The sequence below is a fragment of the Carcharodon carcharias genome, chromosome 25 (assembly GCF_017639515.1).
Source record: "Carcharodon carcharias isolate sCarCar2 chromosome 25, sCarCar2.pri, whole genome shotgun sequence".
Lineage (NCBI taxonomy): Eukaryota > Metazoa > Chordata > Chondrichthyes > Lamniformes > Lamnidae > Carcharodon > Carcharodon carcharias.
This window is the reverse complement of record NC_054491.1, coordinates 18,156,951-18,181,840: the sequence shown is the minus strand read 5'-3', so window position 1 is coordinate 18,181,840 and position 24,890 is coordinate 18,156,951. Positions and strand designations below refer to the sequence as shown.

At 42.6% G+C, this 24,890-nt stretch overlaps 1 protein-coding gene across 5 annotated transcripts in view; it reads left to right on the top strand.

The window, feature by feature from the left end:
- The first annotated feature begins 6,179 nt into the window (after nt 1–6,179).
- The window catches only part of abcg4a (ATP-binding cassette, sub-family G (WHITE), member 4a), a 151,533-nt gene continuing 132,822 nt past the window's right edge, over nt 6,180–24,890 (top strand). For 2 of the 5 annotated variants that reach the window (XM_041174497.1, XM_041174499.1), the window contains exon 1: nt 6,181–6,603. In XM_041174497.1, coding sequence (XP_041030431.1) covers nt 6,559–6,603 — 45 coding nt within the window. In that variant the 5' untranslated portion in view covers nt 6,181–6,558. Of the gene's footprint in view, nt 6,604–22,282; nt 22,398–24,890 lie in introns of all 5 variants that reach the window. The other 3 variants (XM_041174495.1, XM_041174498.1, XM_041174500.1) reach the window with 3 other exon arrangements.

The following is a 24,890-nucleotide window of genomic DNA, read 5'->3' as shown; positions in this document are numbered from 1 at the left end:
TCTTATACATAACAGGCTATTTTTAAGAAAAAAGAGAGAGAAAAAAGAAACCAGCAGCCTAAACACAAACTAAGGACCTTACGTTACTTAAAAGACTAGAAATGCTTACCAACCCTACTCACCAATCAGCTGCTTTCCCTGCACTCGCATCACGCTGTGGTTCATGATGTCACTCTGCCGCTAGCCTTACATGAACTCTCCACTCTCTTTTTAAAATGAAGTCTCCCCGCTCTGCCTGCTCCTTTTAAATGAAGTCTCCTCACTCTCCCTGCTCGGTCTCCTCACCCACCCTGCTCTTTTTAAATGAAGTCTCCCGCTCTCCACGCTCTTTTTAAAATGAAGTCCCCTCACTCTCCACGCTCTTTTTAAAATCAAAGATTGGCTGGTTAACAGGTATCAGGGAGTAGGCATAACTGGATCTTTTTCAGGTTGGCAAGTTGCAACAAGTGGCATGCTACAGGGACCAGTGTGCGGACCTCAACTGTTTACAATTTATATAAATGACTTGGATGAAAGGATTGAAGGAATGGTTGCTAAATCTGCTGATGACATAAAGATAGGTAGGGAAGTAAGTTGTGAAGAGGATGTAAGGAGCCTACAAAGTGACATAGATAGGTTAAGTGAGTGGGCAATGATCTGGCAAATGGAGTATAATGTGGGCAAATGTGAAATTGTTCATTTTGGCTTGAAGAATAAAAGAGAAGCATATTATCTAAATGGTGAGAGATTGCAGAGCTCTGAGGTGCAGAGGGATCTGGTGTCCTACTGCATGAATCACAATAGGCTAGTGTACAAGTACAGCAAGTGATTAGGAAAGCTAAAGAATGATAACATTTATTGCAAGGGGAATTGAATGTAAAAGTAGAGAGATTATGCTTCATTTGTACAGGGCACTAGTGAGACCATATTTGGAGTACTGTGTACAGTCTTGGTCACCTATTTCAGGAAGAATGTAAATGCATTGGAAGCAGTTCAGAGAAGGTTTACCAGACTAATACCTGGAATGGGTGGGTTGTCTTATGAGGAAAGGTTGGACAGACTAGGCTTGTAAGAGATGGCTTGATTGAAACATATAAGATCCAGAGGGGTCTTGACAGGGTGGATGTGGAGAAGATATTTCCTCTTGTGGAAGAATCTAGAACTAGGGGTCACTGTTTAAAAATAAGGGGTCACACACTTAAAACAGAGATGAGGCAAAATTTCTTCACTCTGGGGGTTGTGTGTCTTTGGAACTCCCTTCCTGAAAAGATGCTGGAAACAGAATCTTTGAATATTTTTAAGGCAGAGATGGATAGATTCTTGGTAAGCAAGTTATCGAGGGTAGGTGAGATGCAGATTTCAGGTTACTATCAGATCAGCCATGATCATATTAAATGGCAGAGCAGGCTCGAGGGACTGAATGGCCTACTCCTGCTTCTTGTTCTTATGTTGCTATGTCCCTGTTTCAAATGGAAACTGTTTAAACTTGGCGAAGAATGCAACCTTGGCTCATTGTTCTTGTTCAAGGTAGAAGAGGTGAGCCTCTCACACTTCATTGTTATCACCTCCCCTTCCAAACTGTCAGGCCTGGTGTTGTTTCCCTTGTGACATTTCATGTTTCTGTATCATTGGGCTACACCATGTGAGGGTGAAGCAAACTGGGCAGATGATCCAAAGATACAAAGGGGTTTTCCTAGTTGAGAGAATTTTAGATTGTAGGAGCTTTGAAACTACATCAAATATTGACACGTTATTCTCAGGTTTTTAGTCATGAGCAAGGGTCATATTTATTGCGTACCCCTAGGTCTAGCCATCTTCAACTGCTTCATCAATGACTTCCTGTCCATCATAAGGTCAGAAATGGGGGATTTTCACTGATGATTGCACAAACATAGAAACATAGAAAATAGGAGCAGGAGTAGGTCATTCAGCCCTTCGAGCCTGCTCCGCCATTCAATATAATCATGGTTGATCCTCTACCTCAAAGCCATACCCCCGTGCTCTCTGCATACCCTTGACATCTTTAGAGTCTAGAAATCAACCTATTTCCTTCTTAAATATGTTCAGTGGGGAGGGTTTTCTCCCCGTGGGATGGCAGGGTTGGACAGGAGTGGGAGAGGGCGGGTGTGCAGCTGATCGCCGCCCGTGATTGGCTGCGCGCTGCCATTTTGCGTGGGTGGGCCAATTAAGGCCCGCCCAGGTGACACGCGGCCGGAAATGCTGAGTGCTCCCTGTGCAGGTGGGGGGAGTAAGCTGAGTCGGGGCCTGCGCTCTGTTGCGCATGCACACGAAAGAGCGCAGAAATTTCTCTGAGGCACAGAGATGCCTCAGGAAGATCACTTTAATTTAAAAAATTTAAATAAAGACAAAAAGAAAATTTTAAGACGTCCCCTCATGTGACAGTGCCACACGAGCTGGGACATGTGAATGAATTTTATGAAAAAATTATATTAAGCTTTAAAAACCTTCATGAAACCTCATCCCGCCCTTGGATGAGGTTTCATGAAAAATGCAAAGGCCGCCTGGGGCTCTTCGTCTGCCCCCCCGCCAACCTTAAGGTCGGATGGGCAGCTCAGTTAAGTACTTTAATTGATATTTAAATGGCCTTAATAGGCCTTTGACAGTTCAGCGGGCGCACAGCTGACTCCCGCGCGCCTGCCTGACCTAATATCTGAATGATGCGTGGTGACATCGGGACACACGCCCATTATCACCTTGTGTCATTTTATACGTGGGCGAGCAGGGCCCGCCCCTACTTGCCAAGCCAAAGATTCTGCCCAGTGTCTTGGCCTCCACAGCCTTCTGAGGTAGACAATGCCACAGGTTCACCACCCTTTGAGTGAAGAAGTTTCTCTTCATCTCAGTCCTAATTGGCCTACCCTGTATCCTGAGACTGTGATCCTTTGTTCTACACACCTCAGCTAAAGGAAACACCATCCCTGCATTCAGTCTGTCCATCCCTATCAGAATTTTATACATTTCAATGAGACCCCTCTCATTCTTCTAAACTCCGGTAAACACAAGCCTAGTCGGCCCAATCGCTTCTCATACGACAATCCTGCCATCCCAGGAACCAGTTTGGTGAACCTTCGCTGCACGCTCTCTATGGCAAGTATATCTTTTCTTAGATAAGGAGGCCAAAGCTGCACACAATATTCTGTTTTTCTACCAACTTGGATAACTTCACAATTATCTAAGTTAAACTGCGTCTGTCGTGTATTCTCCCACTCACTCAATTTACCCAGATCGCCTTGAAACCTCTTAACATCCTCCTCACCACTCATATTCCCACCTGGTTTTGTGTTGCCAGCAAACTTGGAAATATTACATTTGGTTACCTCATCCAAATCATTGATATATCCTGTGAATAACTCGGGCTCAAGCACTAATCCCTGTGGTGCCCCGCTAGTCACTGCCTGCCACTCCAAAAAATATCCATTTATTCCTACTCTCTGTTTCTTGTCTGCTAACCAATTCTCAGTCCATGCCAATACATTACCCCCAATCCCATGTGCTTTAATTTTGCACATTAATCTCTTATGTGGGACTTCATCAAAAGCTTTCTGAAAATCCAAATACACCACATCCACTGTTTCTCCCTCATCTATTCTGCTAGTTACATCCTCAAAAAGCTCCAGTAGGTTTATCAAACACGATTCCCCTTTCATAAATCCATGTTGGCTTTGTATAATCCTATTGATATTTTCTAAGTGTCCTGTTATCACACCTTTCACAATAGACTCTAGCATTTTCCCTACTACTGATGTTAGGCCAACTGGTCTGTAATTCCCTGTTTTCTCCCTCCCTCCTTTTTTAAATAGTGAGGTTACATTTGCCACCCTCCAATCTGCCGGTACTGTTCCAGAATCTTCAGAATTTTGGAAGATGACAACCAACGCAACCACTATTTCCATGGCCACTTCCTTTAGTACCCTGCAAGTAGATTATCAGGCCCTAAGGATTTATAGGCTTTCAGTCCCATTAATTTCTCCAGCACGTTTTTTTAGTAATACTAATTTCCTTCAATTCCTCCTTCTCACTCGACTGTTTGTTCTCTCGTATTTCTGGGAAGTTATTTGTGTCTTCCTCTGTGAAGACAGAATTAAAGTAATTGTTTAATTGCTCTACGATTTCCTTGTTCCTTGTTCAGAAACATTCACAACTCCTCAGATACTGAAGCAGTCCGTGTCAATATGCAACAAGATCTGGGCAACATTCAGGCTTGGGCTGATAAGTGGCAAGTAACGTTCATGTCACACAAGTGCCAGGCAATGACTATCTCCAATAAGAGAGAATCCAGCCTTGACATTCAATGGCATTACTATCCCTGAATCTCCCACTATCAATATCCTGGGGGTTACCATTGACCAGAAACTGAACTGTACTAGCCATATAAATACTGTGGCCACAAGAACAGGTCAGAAGCCGAGCGAGTAACTCATCTCCTGACTCCCCAAAGCCTGTCCACAATCTACAAGGCACAAGTCAAGAGTGTGATGGAATACTGTTCACTTGCCTGGATGAGTGCAGCTCCAACAACACTTAAGAAGCTCAACACCATCCAGGACAAAGCAGCCCACTTCATTCTCATCTCATTAGCCACCTTAAACATTCACTCTCTCCAACATCAATGCACAATGGCAGCAATGTGTACCATCTGCAAGATGCACTACAACTCACCAAGGCTCCTTTGACAGCACCTGCCAAACTCTTGAGTGATGGCAAATGTAACTCCACTATTTAAAAAAGGAGGGAGGAAGAAAGCAGTGAATTACAAACTGGTTAGCCTAACGTCAGTAATAGGGAAAATGCGAAAGTCTATTGTAAAAGATGTTATAACAGGACACTTAAAAAATATCAACGGGATTAGACAAAGTCACCATGGATATATGAAAGGGAAATCATGTTTGATAAACCTACTGGAGTTTTTTTCAGGACATAGCTAGCAGAATAGATAAGGAAGGACCAATGGGTGTGGTGAATTTGGATTTTCAGAAAACTTTTGATAAAGTCCCACATATGAGGTTAGTGTGCAAAATTAAAGATTGGGGGTAATGTATTGGCATAGGTTGAGAATTGGTTAGTGGACAGGAAACAGAGAGTAGGAATAAATGGGTCTTGAAAGTTAACTGTGTTCAACTCTGTAGATACTGCCAGACCTGCTGAGTTTTTCCAGGTATTTTTGTTTTTGTTTAGAAATAAATGGGTCTTTTTCAGAGTGGCAGACAATGACTAGTGGGGTGCCGTAGGGATCAGTGCTTGAGCCCCAGTTATTCACAAGATATATCAATAATTTGGATGAAAGAACCAAACGCAATATATCCAAGTTTGCTGACGAAGCAAAACTTGGTGGGAATGTGAGTGGTGAGGAGGATATAAAGAGGCTTCAAGGCGATTTAGACAGGCTGAGTGAGTGGGCAAATACACGGCAGAGACAGTTTAACATAAGAAGTGTGCAGTTATCCACTTCGGTAGGAAAAACAGAATATTGTGTCATCGAGAGGACAAGGGCAGCAGACACATGGGAACACCACTACCTGCAAATTGCCCTACAAGGCACTCATCATCCTAACTTGGAACTATATCGCCATTCCCTCATTGTCGTTGTGTCAAAATCTTGGAACTCTCTTCCTAACAGCACTCTGGGTGTACCTACATCACATGGACTACAGTGATTCAAGAAGGCAGCTCACCACCACCTTCTCAGGGGCAATTAGGGATGGGCAATACACACTGGCCCAGCCAGCAGTGCTCACAACCCATGAACGAACGAAAAAAATCCCTTATTTAGCACCATTGAGTAGCTGGCTAGATCACTTCAGAAGAAAACTGAGAAGCAACCACATTGGTGTGAGACTGGTATCACCGGGTAAGGAAGGAAGGAATGTATCTCTAAAGGACATTAGTTAAACAGTTGTTTTTCTGACACAAAACAGCTTCATTATCACTTTTACAAACACCAGGGCTCTTTTTATAAATATAAGCTGAATTCCAGAATTAACATTGTGGATTTGACTTCACATTCTCCGGACTAATAGGGGTAGGCTTGCCTGATTGCTAGCCCTAGTAACATGACCACATTGTGATCGTAGCCACATGTGCGTTCTATATTCTGGACAGCATCTTGATTAGTCCAGAGCAGCCGCTTCCAGGAAGGGTTTGCATGTGCAGATAAGAAGGGAGGGACACGATCAAACTTGAGAGTGATGCAATCCACAGTCAAATAGCCACTTCACTGAAGTAAGTGTCAGAGGACTGTACAATTGTGTCTCAGCAGGAGTCAAACCTTCCAGTAGAACAAGGAAGAAAACCAGAGCAGAGAGAGTCGCTGCAGCTGGGTTATACCTGCATAGGGGTAAGAATGAAGGCTGGTTCCATTGCTGTGAAATAGTGAAGTGCAAATCGCAGTCTCTCAACCTCAGTTAACACATATCAGTACGCGTGTGATGCTTGTCTCAAATCGCTGGGAAATTAAAAGCATTATTTCGTGGGTGGTTAAAATAAAACCTTTACAGCATCCAAAACCAAAGCGACAGAAATACAAGACCTTGGATCGGTTTGCAGTGCAGAATCATTTGCATGGCATCGTCTTGTTTCATCTCTGCTCTATCGCCGAATAGAAAGGTGCAGTATTTAATATTTCATTGTATTGGATGCAGATGTTTCTGAGTTCGGCTGATTTGAACATTGCATCTTTCCAAAAATCGTAAATGTGTTCTGAAAACGTGTAGGTATTAAAATTGGGGGGGTGGGGGTGGGGAAGGGATAGTTTAATTTGTTGTTTATGATGAGAATGAAGTGTTTGTAATATATGCACATAAACATTGAGATGATCTATGGGCACGATATAAAGGCTGTGTTCAAATTAAATAAGTATTTAACCTCGCAGTGCATTTCAATTGTAAAGACATTTTATACGATGTTTGATACATATTTTCAATCCTTTATTTTTGCTGATTGCGTAGATTTAATGCTGTTACTACATATTATTCTTGCATAACTGTTCAGAAGTGGTCCTACTCCCCTCTTTTCTGTCCAAGCGGCTATTTATTGAGCCTCTTTCCGCTGGGGATTACAGGTTGCAGACAAGCGATGGTTTGTGACCGAGAGTAACCTCGGATTTTTTTTGACCGAGAGTAACCCCGGAGTCTGCAGCGAATTCCGAAACCTGCAGATAGACGAACCCAAACGGAAGCTCCCATCAGCATCGTTAAAAATACTGAGCGCATCATAAGAGCATTCAGCTAACTTCTCCCCAAACACAACGTTATGTTCTTGACACATGTACACAATGACTAATTATTGTCATTGCAAACTGTCCCCGAACAAATCCTTCCTCTTTAGAGCATCAGTGAATCTCGTTTTATGTCCGGTGTGTTTTTGTTCCATTTTAAAATGTATTTTTCTTCCTCTCCCCACCAATGCAGTTCAGCCAGAGGCAAATCCAAAGCTTAAAGGAGGGAGGGAGTGAAGTGTGACATATGTTGGAGGAAAGGCTGTGGCTATTCTCAATTTGCTGATGAAAACCTTAGAATTACTAATATCTTATAGAATTGTGTGAGATAAAGTGAACTGAATGCTTTTAATTACAAGACAGCACTCAGGTTTGTATCTAGAAATTTTCAGATGCTCTACATATAGTGGCGGCCAAGGCACCCAGTGGGTAGCACTGTCACCTCTGAGAATGAAGGTTTGCAAAAAAAATCTCAGCTGATGCTCCAGTGCAGTACTGAGGGAGCGGTGCGCGAGAACTCCAGAATTAGGAGCAGGAGTAGGCATTCAGCCCCTTGAGCAAGCTCCACCATTCGATAAGATCATGGCTGATCTGACTGTGGCCTTAACCCAACTTTCCTGCTTGCTCACCCCCATAACCCTTGACCCCTTTGTCGCTCAAAAACCCGTCTAACTCAGCCTTGAATATGTTAAATGACCCAGCCTCCACTGCTCTCTGAGGAAGTGAATTCCACAGACTAATGACCCACTGAGAGAAAGCAAATGGGAGACTCCTAATTTTTAAACTGTGTCCCCTAGTTCTAGAGCCCCTGACAAGGGGAAACATCCTCCCAGCATCCACCCTGTTGAGACCCCTCAAGATCTTATGTTTGACTAAGATCACCGATCGTTCTTTTAAACTCCAGTAGATACGGGTCCAACCTGTTCAGGCTTTAGTCACAAGAAAACCTCTTCATCCCAGGAATCAGTCTTTCAGATATGGCATTAAACTGAGGGCTCGTCCACTCTCTCAGGTGGACATGAAGGATCCCATGGCACCATTTCAAAGAAGACCAGGGGCCAATATTTATTCCTGAACCAACATAACAGAAACAGGTTTTCTAATCATTATCACATTGATGTCTGTGGGACCTTTGATGCGCTCAAATTGGCTTCTGTGTTTCCTACGTTACAAAAGTGACTACGTTTCAAAAGTAATTTGACTTTGTTAGAGCACATTGAGATGTCCTGAAAGGTCCTAAATAAGTGCAAATCTTTCTCACTCATAAGCTGACAATATTGTGACCCCATCTCCCAGATCACGCTCAATTCTCCAACCCTTGCCCATGTTGCTGTCTGGTTGGAATAGAAGGATACTTGGTTCATGGCCATTATCTGCCTCTCTGCAGAGTGGAGGTATAGCACACAGATAATCGTTGGCACTAGCTGGTTTTAGTCCTCAGCAATGGGACACAAACGCACTGACTTACCACAACATCACAGATCCCGGCAGTGGTGTGATGCGTCAGCTATTCAGATTTTGATTAGAATTATGCACCTCTGTGTCCAGTAAAAACAAATTGACATTTCTTTGGATCTTGTTGGATATTTTTGTTGCAAACGTTTCTATATTGCAATTAGTGCTACAGCTTTGTTTATCCTCCTCCTTCCTGCAGCTTCCTTTGCTGTTGAGAATATACTGAAGAATCCCCATTGCTCTTTGTATTTGTTCCTTTTCTCCTATTCACTGCAAATTTATTTCAGTATAGCTGAATTGGTAAATGGATCCATTCAATTAAATTATTTTTGATCAACTTTATGCTTGCAGTACTGGTGATGTGAAGAATCTCTCCATTGCCAACAATTTTCTCCCTTCATCTCTTGATGGTGGTGATTCATATTTGGGAATGCTCCATCAGTATTAGAATTCCTCCAGTAACTTGTCCAAGTGGCCAGATATATTTTTTTTCTGTGGTTCAGTTGTCGGGGATGCTGTCTTTTTGATGAAACATTAAACCAAGGCCCCATTTGCTTTCTTGCATGATACCATGGTACCTCTTTGAAGTAGAGAAGGGGAGTTATGTCCTGGCCAATATCTATCCCTTACTCAACATCACTGAAAAGAAGATCATCTGGTCGCCATCATATTGCCATTTGTGGGAGCTTGCTGTGTGTGAATTGGCTGTTGCAATCCTACATTACAATGTACCTACAGTCCAAGAAAACTTCATCGACTGTGAAGTGTTTTGAAACGTCTGAGGTCATGAATGGTGCTATATAAATGCAAGTCATCTTCTTCATGCTTTTATCTCTGCTAAAACACTTTGATTAGATTTCTCCAATACATGCCTCACAAACCCTCTGAACTTCACTTTTACAAACTCACCTGCTTCTCGACCTGGATTAAGTTTCACTTATGGATCTTAACAGACAGGAAAAGACAAACTGGTCCATCCAGCCCATCACTTCTCTTCTTGCCCGCCTCCATTTTCTTCCTGTCTCCCAATTCTTTAAACTTGAAATTCTCGTCCTCATTTACAAATCCTCCACGGCCTCACCCTCTTGTTCCTCTGATTCTGCCACTATCAACAGCGAGGTCTTCTGCCACTTTGGCCCTGCTCTTTAGAAAGCTTTGTAAACTTAAGCACTTCTAATTATTTTCCCACTTTAAAAAATCTGCCTGAAAGCCCACCTTCTTGATTATGCATCTAAGCATCTTTCCTAACTCTTCCACAACTGCGTGACGTTTGCTTTTCTTACTAAAGACATCATATCAGATCTTAGCCAACACAGACTAGAGGTCATTGCATGTCCTGTCTGCTCTGCCATGGTTTTCTGGCAATTAAGATCCTGCTTTCACTTGTATCTAATCTAATGTGTTAGTGGTGTTTAATTTGAAATATTAGTGAATTATCCTCCACTTCCATAAGCCTAGAAGTTTCAAGCATCAACATTTTTTCCATATACACCATTAATACTGAATTGGATACTCTAATAGAGGAAACATTAATAGATTATAAGTAGTAAGATATGTCAGTAGCAAAACTATAAATGCAACAAAATCTTGACCTTATTGCACATATAGAACAGATATTGCTACTGTTTTGCCTTCCAGTTTTGCTCCCTCCACTCATTAAAGTGCTGTCTCGCACCTGGATGCTCCATCTGCCATGTAGCGTTGCCTGTGTATGGCTGTTCTTTCTTTGTGGGCCTGGACTGTTAGTCTCTAGGCAATCTGCTCATGAGGGAATGACCACCAAGCCTTTATTCCGTTGTGACCCAAATCCATAAACCACCAAACAGACTTAATTGTTCCCGTAGCGGATATCAGTTTGGCACCAGGAAGGGGATCCAGAGCCATATACAATTTTTTAAAAAAACCCTTTCGTAGTCCAGAGGCACTGAGGCCAATTACAATACTGCTATTGAATCCAGAACAAGGAGACCTAACTCAGTACGACTGGAAAAAATTGATTTGCATAAAGTGGGTGAATAAATTGTAGCTTCTTTCACATGCATATAGAGATTTTACATTACTTGTGATATTTTCTGCGCACTGCCCTGAACATTCCAATGAAAGAAAGAATAGTGATGAAATGCAATAGGCTGCTGAGCCCCACCATTCAGAAACCCTTATGGGAAAAGGTGGCTCAGGTGCTTCACTGTATATAGGGCATGAAACCCCATGTGTTAGTGGAATTACCATCCACCTCTCATTAACCAGCCAACAAACTGAGCTGATTTATTGATTACTCTGCTTCTTTAAACAAGACAACATGATCTGAAGAACAAATGAACGATCTCACATCCCTTCAGTGTCCTGTATCTCCATAAATAAATGATGATTAAGGTATCTTCAAAAGAGGCGTCCTCCCTTTGTGAAAGCTAATTATTAAAATTTTGTTAACTCTAATCAATTAGGGACATTGAACATTACTAATCAAGAACTGTGTGTGTTGTTTGGAAGGTTCGGCTAAGCTTTAAATGGCTCTTAAAGAAATGCAGTGTCTTTTCCTCATGTCTTAATCAATATTCTTTCAATACCACAAAAATCAGAGGAGCCTGTTATTGCTGTTTGTGGGAAATTACTGTTTGCAAAATGGGAATTCTGCAGTGAGTAACTCTCACCTTCTGACTTCCCGAAGTCTGTCCACTATCTACAAGGCACGGTTCAAGAAGGCAGCTCACCACCATCTTCTCAACGTCAATTAGAGATGGGCAATAAATGCTGGCCTAGCCAGTGATCCCCACATCCCACAAATGAATTTTTTTAAAAGTCAGGAGTTTGATTGAATACTCTCCACCTGCCTGGATGAGTTCCAAAAACACATGTGAATATCAACACCACAAAGCAGGCTGCCTGATTGACACCCCATCCACCACCGTAAACATTCACTCCCTCTACCACCAACGCACAGTGACAGCAGTGTGTACCATCCACAAGATACACTGCAGCAACTCACCAAGGTTCCTTTGACAGCACCTTCCAAACCCATAGTCTCTGCCACCCCAAAGGACAAGGGCAGCAGATACATGGGAATGCCACCATCTGCATGCTCCCTCCAAGCCAACCACCATCCTGACTTGGCACCAAACCACCATTCCTTCACTGTCACTTGGTCAAAATTCTGGAATGGTTCAAGAACGGCAGTTAGGGAGGGGGTAACAAATGCTGACCTTGCCAGTGATGTGAATGAATATAATAAGAGTTACTTTATTTCAGATGTGACATTAAACTGAGGACTCATGGTCCAATTCAAAGAAGAGCAGGAGATTTGTCTGAGTGCCCTAACAAAAATTTATCGGTTAAGCATTACCTAAGAAATACATGACCTGGCCATGCATTTAATTATGCTTTGTGGAAATTTATGTGTTCAAATTTGCTATTGTGTTTTTAACGTTCCAACCTTAACTCCATTTCAGAAGTACCTCGCTGGCTGCATAGTGCTTTAGAATGCCCTGAGGTCATGAAAGTCTCTATAAAAATTCTGCTTCTGTCTTTCATAGGGTTCCAAACTGGGGTCTGTGGATCTTAGGGAACTCGCAAAGGATTACTATGAATTTCGCAAGCTCATTAAAATTCTGCCCACCTGGGCCCGACATATCAGGGCTACAAGTGGGGTCTCAAAGATTCTGTGTTCTATATGTTCCTGGGCTTGTTGACTTGCTAACGTGTTATTTCTGCATTTTGTCATCAAGTGAGACTATAAATGAAAGAATGGGAAGGAACATGAGAAGGAACTATTTCCTCCATTAACCAGTTCAAGTGTGGACTCACCAATATGTGGGTAAAACTAATGTAATAGAGAATAAAAATAAAGATCACCGAGGAGAGATTTTATGCAGCGAGGTTGTACTCCATACTAAACACTCTGGAAAAACTATCTATTCAAATCCAGCCAGACTGTAATATCTGATGGATCGCCTCTTTTTGTTGATTTTATTAACTGTTCAGCTTTAGCTTCTCTCCATCATTCAACCTAATTCCATCTAAAATGCAAGGCCTTTGGAAACACGCTCTTCAAAGTAATGCACTGAATGTGAAGTATTTTCTAATGTTCCTAGGAGAGACTGAAGGCATCATACAAATGTTTTTATTTAAACAATAACAGTAATACCACTTGAAAAACTGAAACTTATCCAGCATCTTTTGGCATAAAGCACAAGCGTACCTTGATAAATGAGTGTGATAATGTTGTAGATTGCTCTGCCACTGTGAGTTTGAATGCCAATTTAGTAGTTTGATTCCGAGGCTGTGAGTTCCCCTCCAAGCTGAACACCATCCTGATTTGGAACTATATCGCTGTTCCTTCACTGTTGCTGGGTCAAAATTCTGGAACTCCCTCCCTAACAGCAATGTGGGCATATCTACACCAGTGGTACTGCAGCGGTTCAAGAATTCCAATTTCCATTGGAGAAGGTGCTACGCTGAAGACTACTCTTTCTGTAAGGAGCCTCACTGAACTGAGGCAGACTCATCAACAACAACAACAACTTGCATCTACGTAGCACCTTTTAAAGGACTAAAATGTCTAAAGGTGCTTCAAGGCATCAAACAAAATTTGAACATTTCAGAATGGTACCGGGGCCAAAAAGGTTAAATTATGAGGACAAATTGTATAGAGTAGGTGAATATTACCTTCACTATTAAAGATTAAGAAGTGATCGCGAGTGTTTTAGATTATTAAAGGAGTTGATAAAATATCCTCTGGTCGGAAGTGTCCAGGCCAGAAAACGTAACAAATAACCTGAAAATTAGATTTATGTCATTCAAGGGCGATGTCAGGAAGCATGGCTTCGCACAAAGGGTATTGTAAATCTGGCATTCTCTCTCCCAGTTACTGTTGAGGCTGGGTGTCAATGGAAAACTTCAAAACTGAGATTGATAGGTTTTGTTAGGCAAAAATATTGAGGGCCATGTGGACCCAAGGTGGGTAGATTGAGTTAAGTTACAGGTCTGTTATGATGTAACTGAATGGTTGAACAAGCCTGAGGGGCTGAATGCCATACTGCTCCTTTGCTCACATGTTTCTGAGTTCTAGTGGACATGGGCCAATTGCTGAGAGCATAGAGTTTGTTTGGCAATTTCATTCAGAGGCTCCAAATGACTGGTTTGGGAATTGGAGGTGTTGGAGCATACTCAGGGTGCTCTGAGATATTTTGTTGAAGCCACGTTAAAGGAACTTTACATCTCATCGACAACTATATCTGAGCTGCCAGTGCTTAATCCTGATCCTAGATGACTGAAATAGAAAATGTTCCCTCTTTCACCAAAAACACCCCTCACCTTGAGCACAAAATTCACCAAATCAATTTTTATGTTATAAATAGAACCTAGCTTTCCCATTTAAGGGAATAAACACATGAGGATACAAATCAATCGAAGTCTTTCTCATGCATCTTCCTACGGACTTTGTTGGACAACAACGTAAAAGAGCGAAAAAACAGATCATCATTTGATTGGAAATTCATCATTTGATTGGAAATGGTGATTAACAAGGGAGAACCTAAGAGAAATACTATTGACTACGACGAAAGAAACAGGAGACAGCAAGATATCTTGAAGCACCAGTGCATAACACTATAAAATAGTAGAGAATTGGCACTTGCTCAATCTCTACACTGGACATTTAATGATTAAACAAGCTAGGGTTCTATTTCCCGGAATTTAGAAAGTTACAGTGATTTGATCAAAATTTGATTGGGAAAATCTATTTCTGCTATTTGGGAAGTCCAGGAATAGTGGGTCTGGTTCAAAAATTAGAGCCAGATCTTTCAGGAGTGAAATTAGGAAACCCATCTTCATGCAAAGGGTGATAGAGGTTTGGAACTCTCTTCCACAAATACCAATTGATGCTGGATCAATTGTTAATTTTAAAACTGAGATTGATAGATTTCTGTCAACCAAAAATATTAAGGATGTGGAGTAAAGATGGGTATATGGAGTTAGGTCACACATCAACCATGATCTCATTGAATAGTATGATGGGCCTGATGGTCTAAATGGCTTGCTCCTGTTCCTGTGTTGTTCAGAGCACTATTGGGAAGCACCAAACACATACCTGATTCTTTCCTACATGGAGGAAAAGTAGATCACATCCCCAAGCTCCTTTTCAGAGGAGGGAATGTAAGTTATAGTGATATCAATAGATCTGTTTGATTCACTTCACATTTAGGAATCATGTATGGAGTTCTTGGGCTTCAGTGGGTGAGGAATCCTTGATTGAGATTGTTATGTATGGAATGTTAAAGGAGTGCACATGATGAATTGTGAAGTGTTTTTCTCTTTCAAGCCTTCCACTGTTCTAGCACGCTCCTGAGCAGCAAGTGCAATGCCGAGACCTGGGCTAAGTAATTTCTTACCCTCTCATTTGCAGTTGATTCAGAGCTCATGAAAACCAGTGAACAAGGATAAATCTGAGAAGAATTTTATCCTGGTATTAAAGAATTGGAAAATGAAAGATACAAAGCACTATCGAGGGGCCATCTAAATATTTAACTGTCCAATAATTGGACATTAACAAAAAAATTAGCAAAGTCCCTGATTTAAAACAAAAACAGAATTACCTGGAAAAACTCAGCAGGTCTGGCAGCATCGGCGGAGAAGAAAAGAGTTGACGTTTCGAGTCCTCATGACCCTTCGACAGAACTTGAGTTCGAGTCCAGGAAAGAGCTGAAATATAAGCTGGTTTAAGGTGTGTGTGTGGGGGGCGGAGAGATAGAGAGACAGAGAGGTGGAGAGGGTTGGTGTGGTTGTAGGGACAAACAAGCAGTGATAGAAGCAGATCATCAAAAGATGTCAACGACAATAGTACAATAGAACACATAGGTGTTAAAGTTAAAGTTGGTGATATTATCTAAACGAATGTGCTAATTAAGAATGGATGGTAGGGCACTCAAGGTATAGCTCTAGTGGGTTTTTTTTTTAATAATGGAAATAGGTGGGAAAAGGAAAATCTTTATAATTTATTGGAAAAAAAAAGAAGGGGGAAACAGAAAGGGGGTGGGGATGGGGGAGGGAGCTCACGACCTAAAGTTGTTGAATTCAATATTCAGTCCGGAAGGCTGTAAAGTCCCTAGTCGGAAGATGAGGTGTTGTTCCTCCAGTTTGCGTTGGGCTTCACTGGAACAATGCAGCAAGCCAAGGACAGACATGTGGGCAAGAGAGCAGGGTGGAGTGTTAAAATTGCAAGCGACAGGGAGGTTTGGGTCATTCTTGCGGACAGACCGCAGGTGTTCTGCAAAGCGGTCGCCCAGCTTACGTTTGGTCTCTCCAATGTAGAGGAGACCACATTGGGAGCAACGAATGCAGTAGACTAAAACAAAAACAGAATTACCTGGAAAAACTCAGCAGGTCTGGCAGCATCGGCGGAGAAGAAAAGAGTTGACGTTTCGAGTCCTCATGACCCTTCGACAGAACTTTGGCAAGTTCTGTCGAAGGGTCATGAGGACTCGAAACGTCAACTCTTTTCTTCTCCGCCGATGCTGCCAGACCTGCTGAGTTTTTCCAGGTAATTCTGTTTTTGTTTTGGATTTCCAGCATCCGCAGTTTTTTTGTTTTTATGCAGTAGACTAAGTTGGGGGAAATGCAAGTGAAATGCTGCTTCACTTGAAAGGAGTGTTTGGGTCCTCGGACGGTGAGGAGAGAGGAAGTGAAGGGGCAGGTGTTGCATCTTTTGCGGGGGCATGGGGTTGTGCCATAGGAGGGGGTTGAGGAGTAGGGGGTGATGGAGGAGTGGACCAGGGTGTCCCGGAGGGAGCGATCCCTACGGAATGCCGATAAGGGGGGTGAAGGGAAGATGTGTTTGGTGGTGGCATCATGCTGGAGTTGGCGGAAATGGCGGAGGATGATCCTTTGAATTCGGAGGCTGGTGGGGTGATAAGTGAGGACAAGGGGGACCCTATCATGTTTCTGGGAGGGAGGAGAAGGAGTGAGGGCGGATGCGCGGGAGATGGGCCGGACACGGTTGAGGGCCCTGTCAACGACCGTGGGTGGAAAACCTCGGTTAAGGAAGAAGGAGGACATGTCAGAGGAACTGTTTTTGAATGTAGCATCATCGGAACAGATGCGACGGAGGCGAAGGAACTGAGAGAATGGGATGGAGTCCTTACAGGGAGTGGGGTGTGAGGAGCTGTAGTCGAGATAGCTGTGGGAGTCGGTGGGTTTGTAATGGATATTGGTGGACAGTCTATCACCAGAGATTGAGACAGAGAGGTCAAGGAAGGGAAGGGAAGTGTCAGAGATGGACCACGTGAAAATGATGGAGGGGTGGAGATTGGAAGCAAAATTAATAAATTTTTCCAAGTCCTCGACGAGAGCACGAAGCGGCACCGAAATAATCATCGATGTACCGGAGAAAGAGTTGTGGAAGGGGGCCGGAGTAGGACTGCAACAAGGAATGTTCCACATACCCCATAAAGAGACAGGCATATCTGGGGCCCATGCGGGTGCCCATAGCCACACCTTTTATTTGGAGGAAGTGAGAGGAGTTGAAGGAGAAATTGTTCAGCGTGAGAACAAGTTCAGCCAGACGGAGGAGAGTAGTGGTGGATGGGGATTGTTCGGGCCTCTGTTCGAGGAAGAAGCTAAGGGCCCTCAGACCATCCTGGTGGGGGATGGAGGTGTAGAGGGATTGGACGTCCATGGTGAAGAGGAAGCGGTAGGGGCCAGGGAACTGGAAATTGTTGATGTGACGTAAGGTTTATCCCTGATTTAAAGCTGGTTCTGATAATTATACTTCAAGTTAAATTTAGCCATCTGCAGTTTTGCACTTGCTTAATACATCAGCACTCTTAATCCATGAGATATTGCAATATTTATAATGAGTCTATTTTTAAGCACAGTCAATTTCTTTTTGACAGTCCATACTGCCATATTGATAATTGCTGCAGGCGTTTGTTAGAAATGAAAAGAGTAAATACATGATTGGAAGAAAAATGTGAGGAGCCAAAGGAGAGAGAAGAGCAAAGTGATGGAGGGAAGTCAGGATTTGAATACGTAATTGAGGTTGGCTTATGTCAGCTTAGCTCAGTTGGTAGCATGCTGAACTCAATGAAGTAACTAACAGGTTCAAGCCCAGCTCGAGGACCTGAGTACAGACAGAAGGCTGATGCTCCAGCTCACTACTGAGTAATTACTATTGTTGGAAATGTTGTCATTCAAGTGAGAAAATTAACCCATGTTCCATCTGCCTGTTCAGAAGGATGGCAGAAGATTCTATAAGACCATTTGAAGAGAAACAGCAAGCTCTTTTGGCCAATATATCCTCCTTCAACCAATAATCAAGAAAAACAAACACCTTAATGAATCAGCTTGGATGTTTGATAAAGAAAAGCTGCCATATTGGCTTACATAATGCAGTGACTGCACTTCGAAACAATAAATTCTCTATGGAGCAGCTTGAGATGTTTGAACCTAAGGAGCTATGTCATTGAATACAAATCCAAACCTCTCAACCTTTCTCTTTAACAAAAGAAGAACAAAGGACTTTTACACATCATATAACTTTAGAACTTTTGTGCATTTGACAGTGCGTCCCTTAGACCCATGGTTCTTGGAGGGATTCAATGTGTGTATCCAAAAGAGGAAGAGGAGAGACCAAGTTAAGTTGTGGAGGGAGAGGGAGTAGAAATCAGAGAGGTGAGTTATGGATGGACAGTTTCTTAAATGGAGAACAAGGTGAGGGAGCAGCACTGACTCAGTCAATGTCTTACAGCCAGGTAAGTTATTGGTGGAAGCACAAAGATGCAGGGAGTAACAAGTTTGAGATCAGGCAGAAATGAAGGAGACTTGGCTTGCCTGTGGCCAGATTTAGAGTGCCTACCAATCTCAGGGTATCAGCCACAGTAAGCCCATTTGTGAGACACTTTTACAAATGACTTTATTTCTTTAATGGAAGAGTCATCACTATGTGGGGAGGAATTTTCATTCCTCGACTGTTGAATGAGACAAACATCATTCCAATTTCTATTGTATCATTATAACACCCCACATAGGGCCAACACTTTGTCTTGCATTTATAAAGAAAGCCAGAAAAGCTAGCCCAAAAATGTGAATTAATTCTTAATTCAGCTTAATGGCCCAGATCTCCTGCCTATTCAAAGTAGAGATGCTTACAATTTAATTCAGTAGAAATACCTACCAGGAGAAATCTTCTCAATTTAGTTTACATATATAAACAAAAGGAAATTCTTCACATTGGTTTGGGTCATTTTGGAGTAGACTTTTGCCTGTCAAATGAAATAAAGGTGATTTTTTTACAATGCTTATAGTGCCTGCTTTTCAAATCTGCAAATGATATGAAAAGAGGTTGCAATTGTGACAATTGTATATGGCTTTGGTGAGACCACATTTGAGATACTGTGCACAGTTTTGGTTTCGTTACCTAAGGAAGGATACCTGTGCCTTAGAGGCAGTGCAGCGAAGGTTCATTGGATTGATTCCTGGGATGACAGGGCTGGCCTATAATGAGAGTTTTTTTAAAACTCTTTCACAGGATGTGAGCAACTCTGGCTAGGCCAGCATTTATTGCCCATCCCAAATTGCCCTTGAAAAGATAATGAGCTGCCTTCTTGAACCATTGCAGTCCATGTGATGTAGGTACACCCACAGTGCTGTTAGGAAGGGAGTTCCAGGAGTTTGACCCAGCACCCAAAAGTGAAGGAACAGCAATATATTTCCAAGGCAGGATGGTGAGTGGTTTGGAGGGGAACTTCCATTGGTGTGCCTTGTAGATGGTGGACAGGCTTTAGGGAGGAAGGATACTCGCTACAGGATTCCTAGCCTTTGACTTGCTCTTGTAGCCACTGTATTTATCTGGCTAGTCCAGTTCAGTTTCAGGCCAAAGGAAACCCCCAGGATGTTGATATTGGGGGATTCAGCGATGGTAATGCCATTGAATGTCAAGGGACGATGTTTAGATTCTCTCTTGTTGGAGATGGTCATTGCCTGGTACTTGTCTGGCACGAATGTTACTTGCCACTTGTCAGCCCAAGCCTGGATATTGTCCTGGTCTTGCTGCATTTGGACATGGACTTCTTCAATCTTGAACATTATGCAATCATTAGCAAACATCCCCACTTCTGACCTTATGATGGAAGGAAAGTCATTGATGAAGCAGCTGAAGATGGTTGGGCCTAGGACACTATCCTGAGGAGAAGGGCAATTAGGGATGGGCAATAAATGCTGGTCTAGCCAGTGATGCCCACATCCCATGAATGAAAAAAAACCACTGCAGTGATGTCCTGGAACTAAGATGATTGACCTTTGTGCTAGGTATGACTCCAAACAAGAGAGAGATTTCTCTCTCTTTCCCAGTGACTCCAATTTTGCTAGGGCTCCTTGATGCCACACTCGGTCAAATATTGCCTTGATGTCAAGGGCAGTCACTCTCACTTCACCTCAGGATTCAGCTCTTTTGTCCATGTTTGAACCAAGGCTGTAATGAGTTCAGGGGCTGAGTGGCCCTGGAGGAACCCAAACTGAGCGACAGTGAGCAGGTTATTGCTGAGTAAATGCCACTTGATAGCACTGTTGATGACCCTTTCCATCACTTTACTGATGATGGAGAGTAGACTGATGGGGTGGTAATTGGCCAGTTGGATTTGTCCTGTTTTTGCATACAGGTTGAGAAGATTGAGCACATACTCTCTGGAGTTTAGAAAAATGAGAGGTGATCTCTCTGAATCTTATTGGATTCCAAAGGGGCTTGTCAGTGTCGATGCTGAGAGTCTGGCTGAAATGTCTTGAACTAGAGCTAAAGTCTTAGGATAAGGAGTTCACCATTTAGGACTGAGATGATGAGGAATGTCTTCCCTCAGAGGGTTGTGAATCTTTGGAATGTTCTACCCTAGAAGGCTGTGGATGCTCAGCTGTTGAAAATATTCAAGTCTGAGGTAGATATTTGGATTCTAGGGAATCAATGGTTATGGGGATTGGGAAGGAAGGTGAAGTTGAGGTCAAAGGTCAGTTATGCACTTATTGAGTGACGGAGCAGGCTCTTGAGGGCTCCTATTTCTTATATTCTTAACCCCAATGCCATTGCTCACTGGAAGTGGGGATCAAGTGTGTTTTTTGGGGGCTGGTGGCATTCAGTGGTAGGAGAAACTGGATCTGGATGTAGACATAATTCAGCTGCTATTTTAAAGTAATTTATTCTGCCCTTATTTTTATATTGTGCTTTGATTATGTATGTGCTCTCCCATCACATTGGGAAACAAGGACCGGTAAAATCACAAAGAATTTATATCACAGAAATAAGCCATTAGTCTCAACTAGCCCGCTGGTATTTTTTGCTGCACATCCACTCTATTGATGTCTCTTTCAGCATAAGCTCATTCCTCAGCTGAAATGCCATTAGAAATCATTGGTAATTAGTCTAAGGTAGGCAGGCATAATTCAGTCCCAATTCTGCCCTTTTGCAGTATAAATTTTGATGTTCAAATTTATAATGAAATTTAACAGTGAGCTTGTTATACTGTGTTTACATCCTCCTACCATCTGTGGTGCTGGCTGTATTGGGCAGGGCTGAAATCACAACATGATAAGTTTTTGTTAAGAGTTCAAACATAACAGTTTATAGTGTGAAAAGGTGGCAGGAAACATGGGCAGACCTGGAATTTCTTCATTGGTCTCCAGTGTGAGACCGAACCACTGAAGATTTTGGCCATTTACGCAGTTTCTCCAGGGTGTTCCACTGAAGTTGGAGTGGGAGATTGGGGGAACCCTGCAAAAACTCTTGTTTTTTTTTCAATTAAGTAGCAATGCATACAGAAAGCTGAGGAGTGGAGTAGAGTTGGTGGGATCGTAGGAATTTCTCTACTGTCCAGGCTAGAGAGCTGAACTTATCGAATAATTTAGCACTAAAGGAGGCCACACAGCCCATTGGGCTGGTGGCAGGTGAATGTGAACTTGAGAGTGTAATTATAGGAACATGGGAAATAGGAGCAGGAGTAGGCCATTCAGCCCATCGAGCTTGCACCACCATTCACTTATATCATGGCTGATCTTCTACTTCAGTGCCATTTTCCCACACTATCCCCATGTCCCTTGATGTTTTACTACCTAGAAATCTATCAATTGCTGTCTTAAACATACTCAATGACTGAACCTCCACATTCCTCTGTGCCAGAGAATTCCAAAGATTCACCACCTCCTGAGCGAAGAAATGCTAGTCTCCATGTCTAAGTCTACATAGGTATCTCACATTGTAAATATGAACATCGGGATTTGTAATGGAAAAAAATTGTCAGAATGTGAGGTTTTTGATATGTTAAGTTGACTAAAATATCCATGATTATTAATGGACTCCTGGGATGTCCAAGCCTTTTATCCTCATGGGACTGCACAGGTACATATTGTGGAGCCTTGAGTTCCCATTAATTTGCAAATTTGCCACAAGGTTATGCAGGTCGGGCTATGTAAGAAGGCTCGGTGTGGACCAATTGGGCCGAATAGCCTGTTCTGTGTGATTTCGGCGCCTAGTGGGACCCCCCCCCCCACCCCCCCATTGAGAAAACAAATGCATTTCATGTCTATTGTTGGGAAGAGACAGTTGTTGAACGAGTGTGGAACATCTCCTCTCATTTTCAGGTCAGGGAAAAGGGTGTTGGTTTTGGTGCAGATAAATTCCGTTTTGAATCAGATGGGAACGTCCTTCCCTTTTCTGGACCTCAGGATACCTCAGTCCCGCACAGGCTGCTCTCTGGTATGTATGCGGGCATACAAAATGAACACGGAGAAAAAAGAAATGTGTTTAATGACTGCAATCTCCACATCTTAAAGAAGCTTCCAGGCCGTGGTGCTGTTTGAATAATTTAATATTTTTCAAAAAATTGCTGCGATCAGGAATTCATCCCGCGGGATCATCAACAATTTAATTGGGATTACTCTGTTTTCTTTTAAATCGTGATTTAGACGGGGAAGGATTAACGCTGGTTTTGCCCATAAGAAGCTTGGCTTTGTGAGCATGTAAGAGAGGGTGTGTGAGTATTGGGAACGGGAGAGGTCGGAGCTCCAACCCAATGTGGACAGAGAGGCGCTGGGGTGGTGGGGGGGAGGGAATCGACCAGAAGGCAAAAATCCTATCCCTGTTACAATCTACAACACATCACAGCGAGGACAGAAAGGTATGTAAAGGATTGTCTGAAGGATTGATTTCATTGAGGTTTTTAAATTGTGTGTGTGTATATATATAGCTGCAGATTTGCGCTGCTTTGCCAGGTTTATTTTACAAAAATGCAAAGTGATAAGGGTGCAAAAATGCCTTTGCATAGCTTTAAAAAATATAAATTTTCATTGCTAGTTGCATTTTTTTTGTTCCTGAAAGGCATGAATGCAGCAACGAGATAACAGGCTTCAAAGCTTGCGGTGTTCATTTTACTATGTTGCATATCTTTTCCCAAGGACATCCAGCTCTTAATTCTTCCTTTTAAATATATACCCGAATTGTTATATAGCACGGTCCGATTCTCTCAGCAAGATGATCCGTATTTGCTGAGGGTTGAGGGAGAATCAGCGTGAAGATGATCATTCACGTACAAGAGTTAGTGATAGAATGTGCTGTAAATGGAATTTATCAGCTCTATGTTTAAAAAAAACCTTTATCAAATTCTAAACCACTCTATGTTTGTGAATCATTGTGCCACAATATTGCTATTCATGCATTCGTTCAGGGGTAGCTTTCAAGTAAATTATGAAATGTGGTTTTGAGATTTATTATAATTTAATCATAAAGGTTGCAGCCTTTTGCTGAGGATTTTGCACTTTGATTGCAATAAGTGTCCCGTGTTTGGCAATCATGCAGCCGAATAGTAATCTATTTAAATCAATATTCTTACACAAGACTGTATCTTCCCTTTATTGCCGACCCCACCCTTTCAAGTTTTCAGCCACACACACACTGTTCACTGGAAGGAGATGCAAATGTTCATGGCGGGGTGAAGGGGAGAGCACAGTTCAAATAGGTTCACCTCAATACTGTTTGACGCTCTCTCTCTGATGTGACTTCCAATGATGCAGTTTTTGTCAATGTGCTTCCACTGGCCAAGGGATGACCCACACAATGGAGCAGTGGGCACCATACAAATGAGAGCATTCCTAGCTTCAATCCAAGGACTATGGTGAGTTAGCTGATTTCAGTTGTGCCCATTGAGGTGTTTCTATAGGCAAAGGAGGGTATTGTCTTTCTACTCTTGCCCACTATTGGGTGGCTGATGTTGGAAGCAGCTGTGTGGTCATAGAGCAGGGCTCATTTGAGCTTTTATGTGATGCCCCCTATAGTTCAATATTCACAGTCAAGGCTCAAATCTGAAGAATGACCACTTTAGTGAAGTGCCATAGAGAGCTGCTGACATCCATTGCCTGCTCCTCCAGCAAGAAGAATCAAAGTCTTGGCTAATAAAGGAGCAGCTTGTTGTGAAATACCATCATTGGAATTTCAAAATAATTTTGCTTTATTTGTTTCTGGAAAAACAGAGGATATCCAATGGTGCCAAGTGTTATCTCTGCTAATAGTACGTCTGATACCATGAACACTTCCTTATGATATTGATACATAAGATAATGATCGCCCATTGGATTTTTAAAATTAATTATGGGATGTGGGCGTCGCTGGCTAGGCCAGCATTTATTGCCCATCCCTAATTGCCCTTGGGGAGGTGGTAGTGAGCTGCCTTCACGAACCGCTGCAGTCCGTCAGGTGTAGGTACACCCACAGTGCTGTTAGGGAGGGAGTTCTGAATTTTGGCACAGTGCCAGTGAAGGAACAGCAATATATTTCCTACTCAGCACGGTGAGTGACTAGGAGGGGAACTTCCAGGTGGCGGTATTCCCAAGTGCCTGCTGCCCTTGTTTTCAAGGTGGTGGAGGTTGTAGGTTTGGAAGGTGTTGTCTAAGGAGGCTTGGTGAGTTCTTGCAGTGCATCTTGTAGATGGTACACACTGCTGCTACTGTGTGTCGGTGGTGGAGGGAGTGAATGTTTGTGGATAGAATGCCAGTTAAGCAGGCTGCTTTGTCCTGGATGATGTTGTAGGAGGTACACTCATCCCGGCAAGTGGAGAGTATTCCATCACAATCCTGACTTGTGCCTTGTTCATAGTGGACATGCTTTGGGGAGTCAGGAGGTGATTTACTCGCCGCAGGATTCCTAGCCTCTGATCTGCTCTTGTAGCCACAGCATTTATATGGCTAGTTCAGTTCA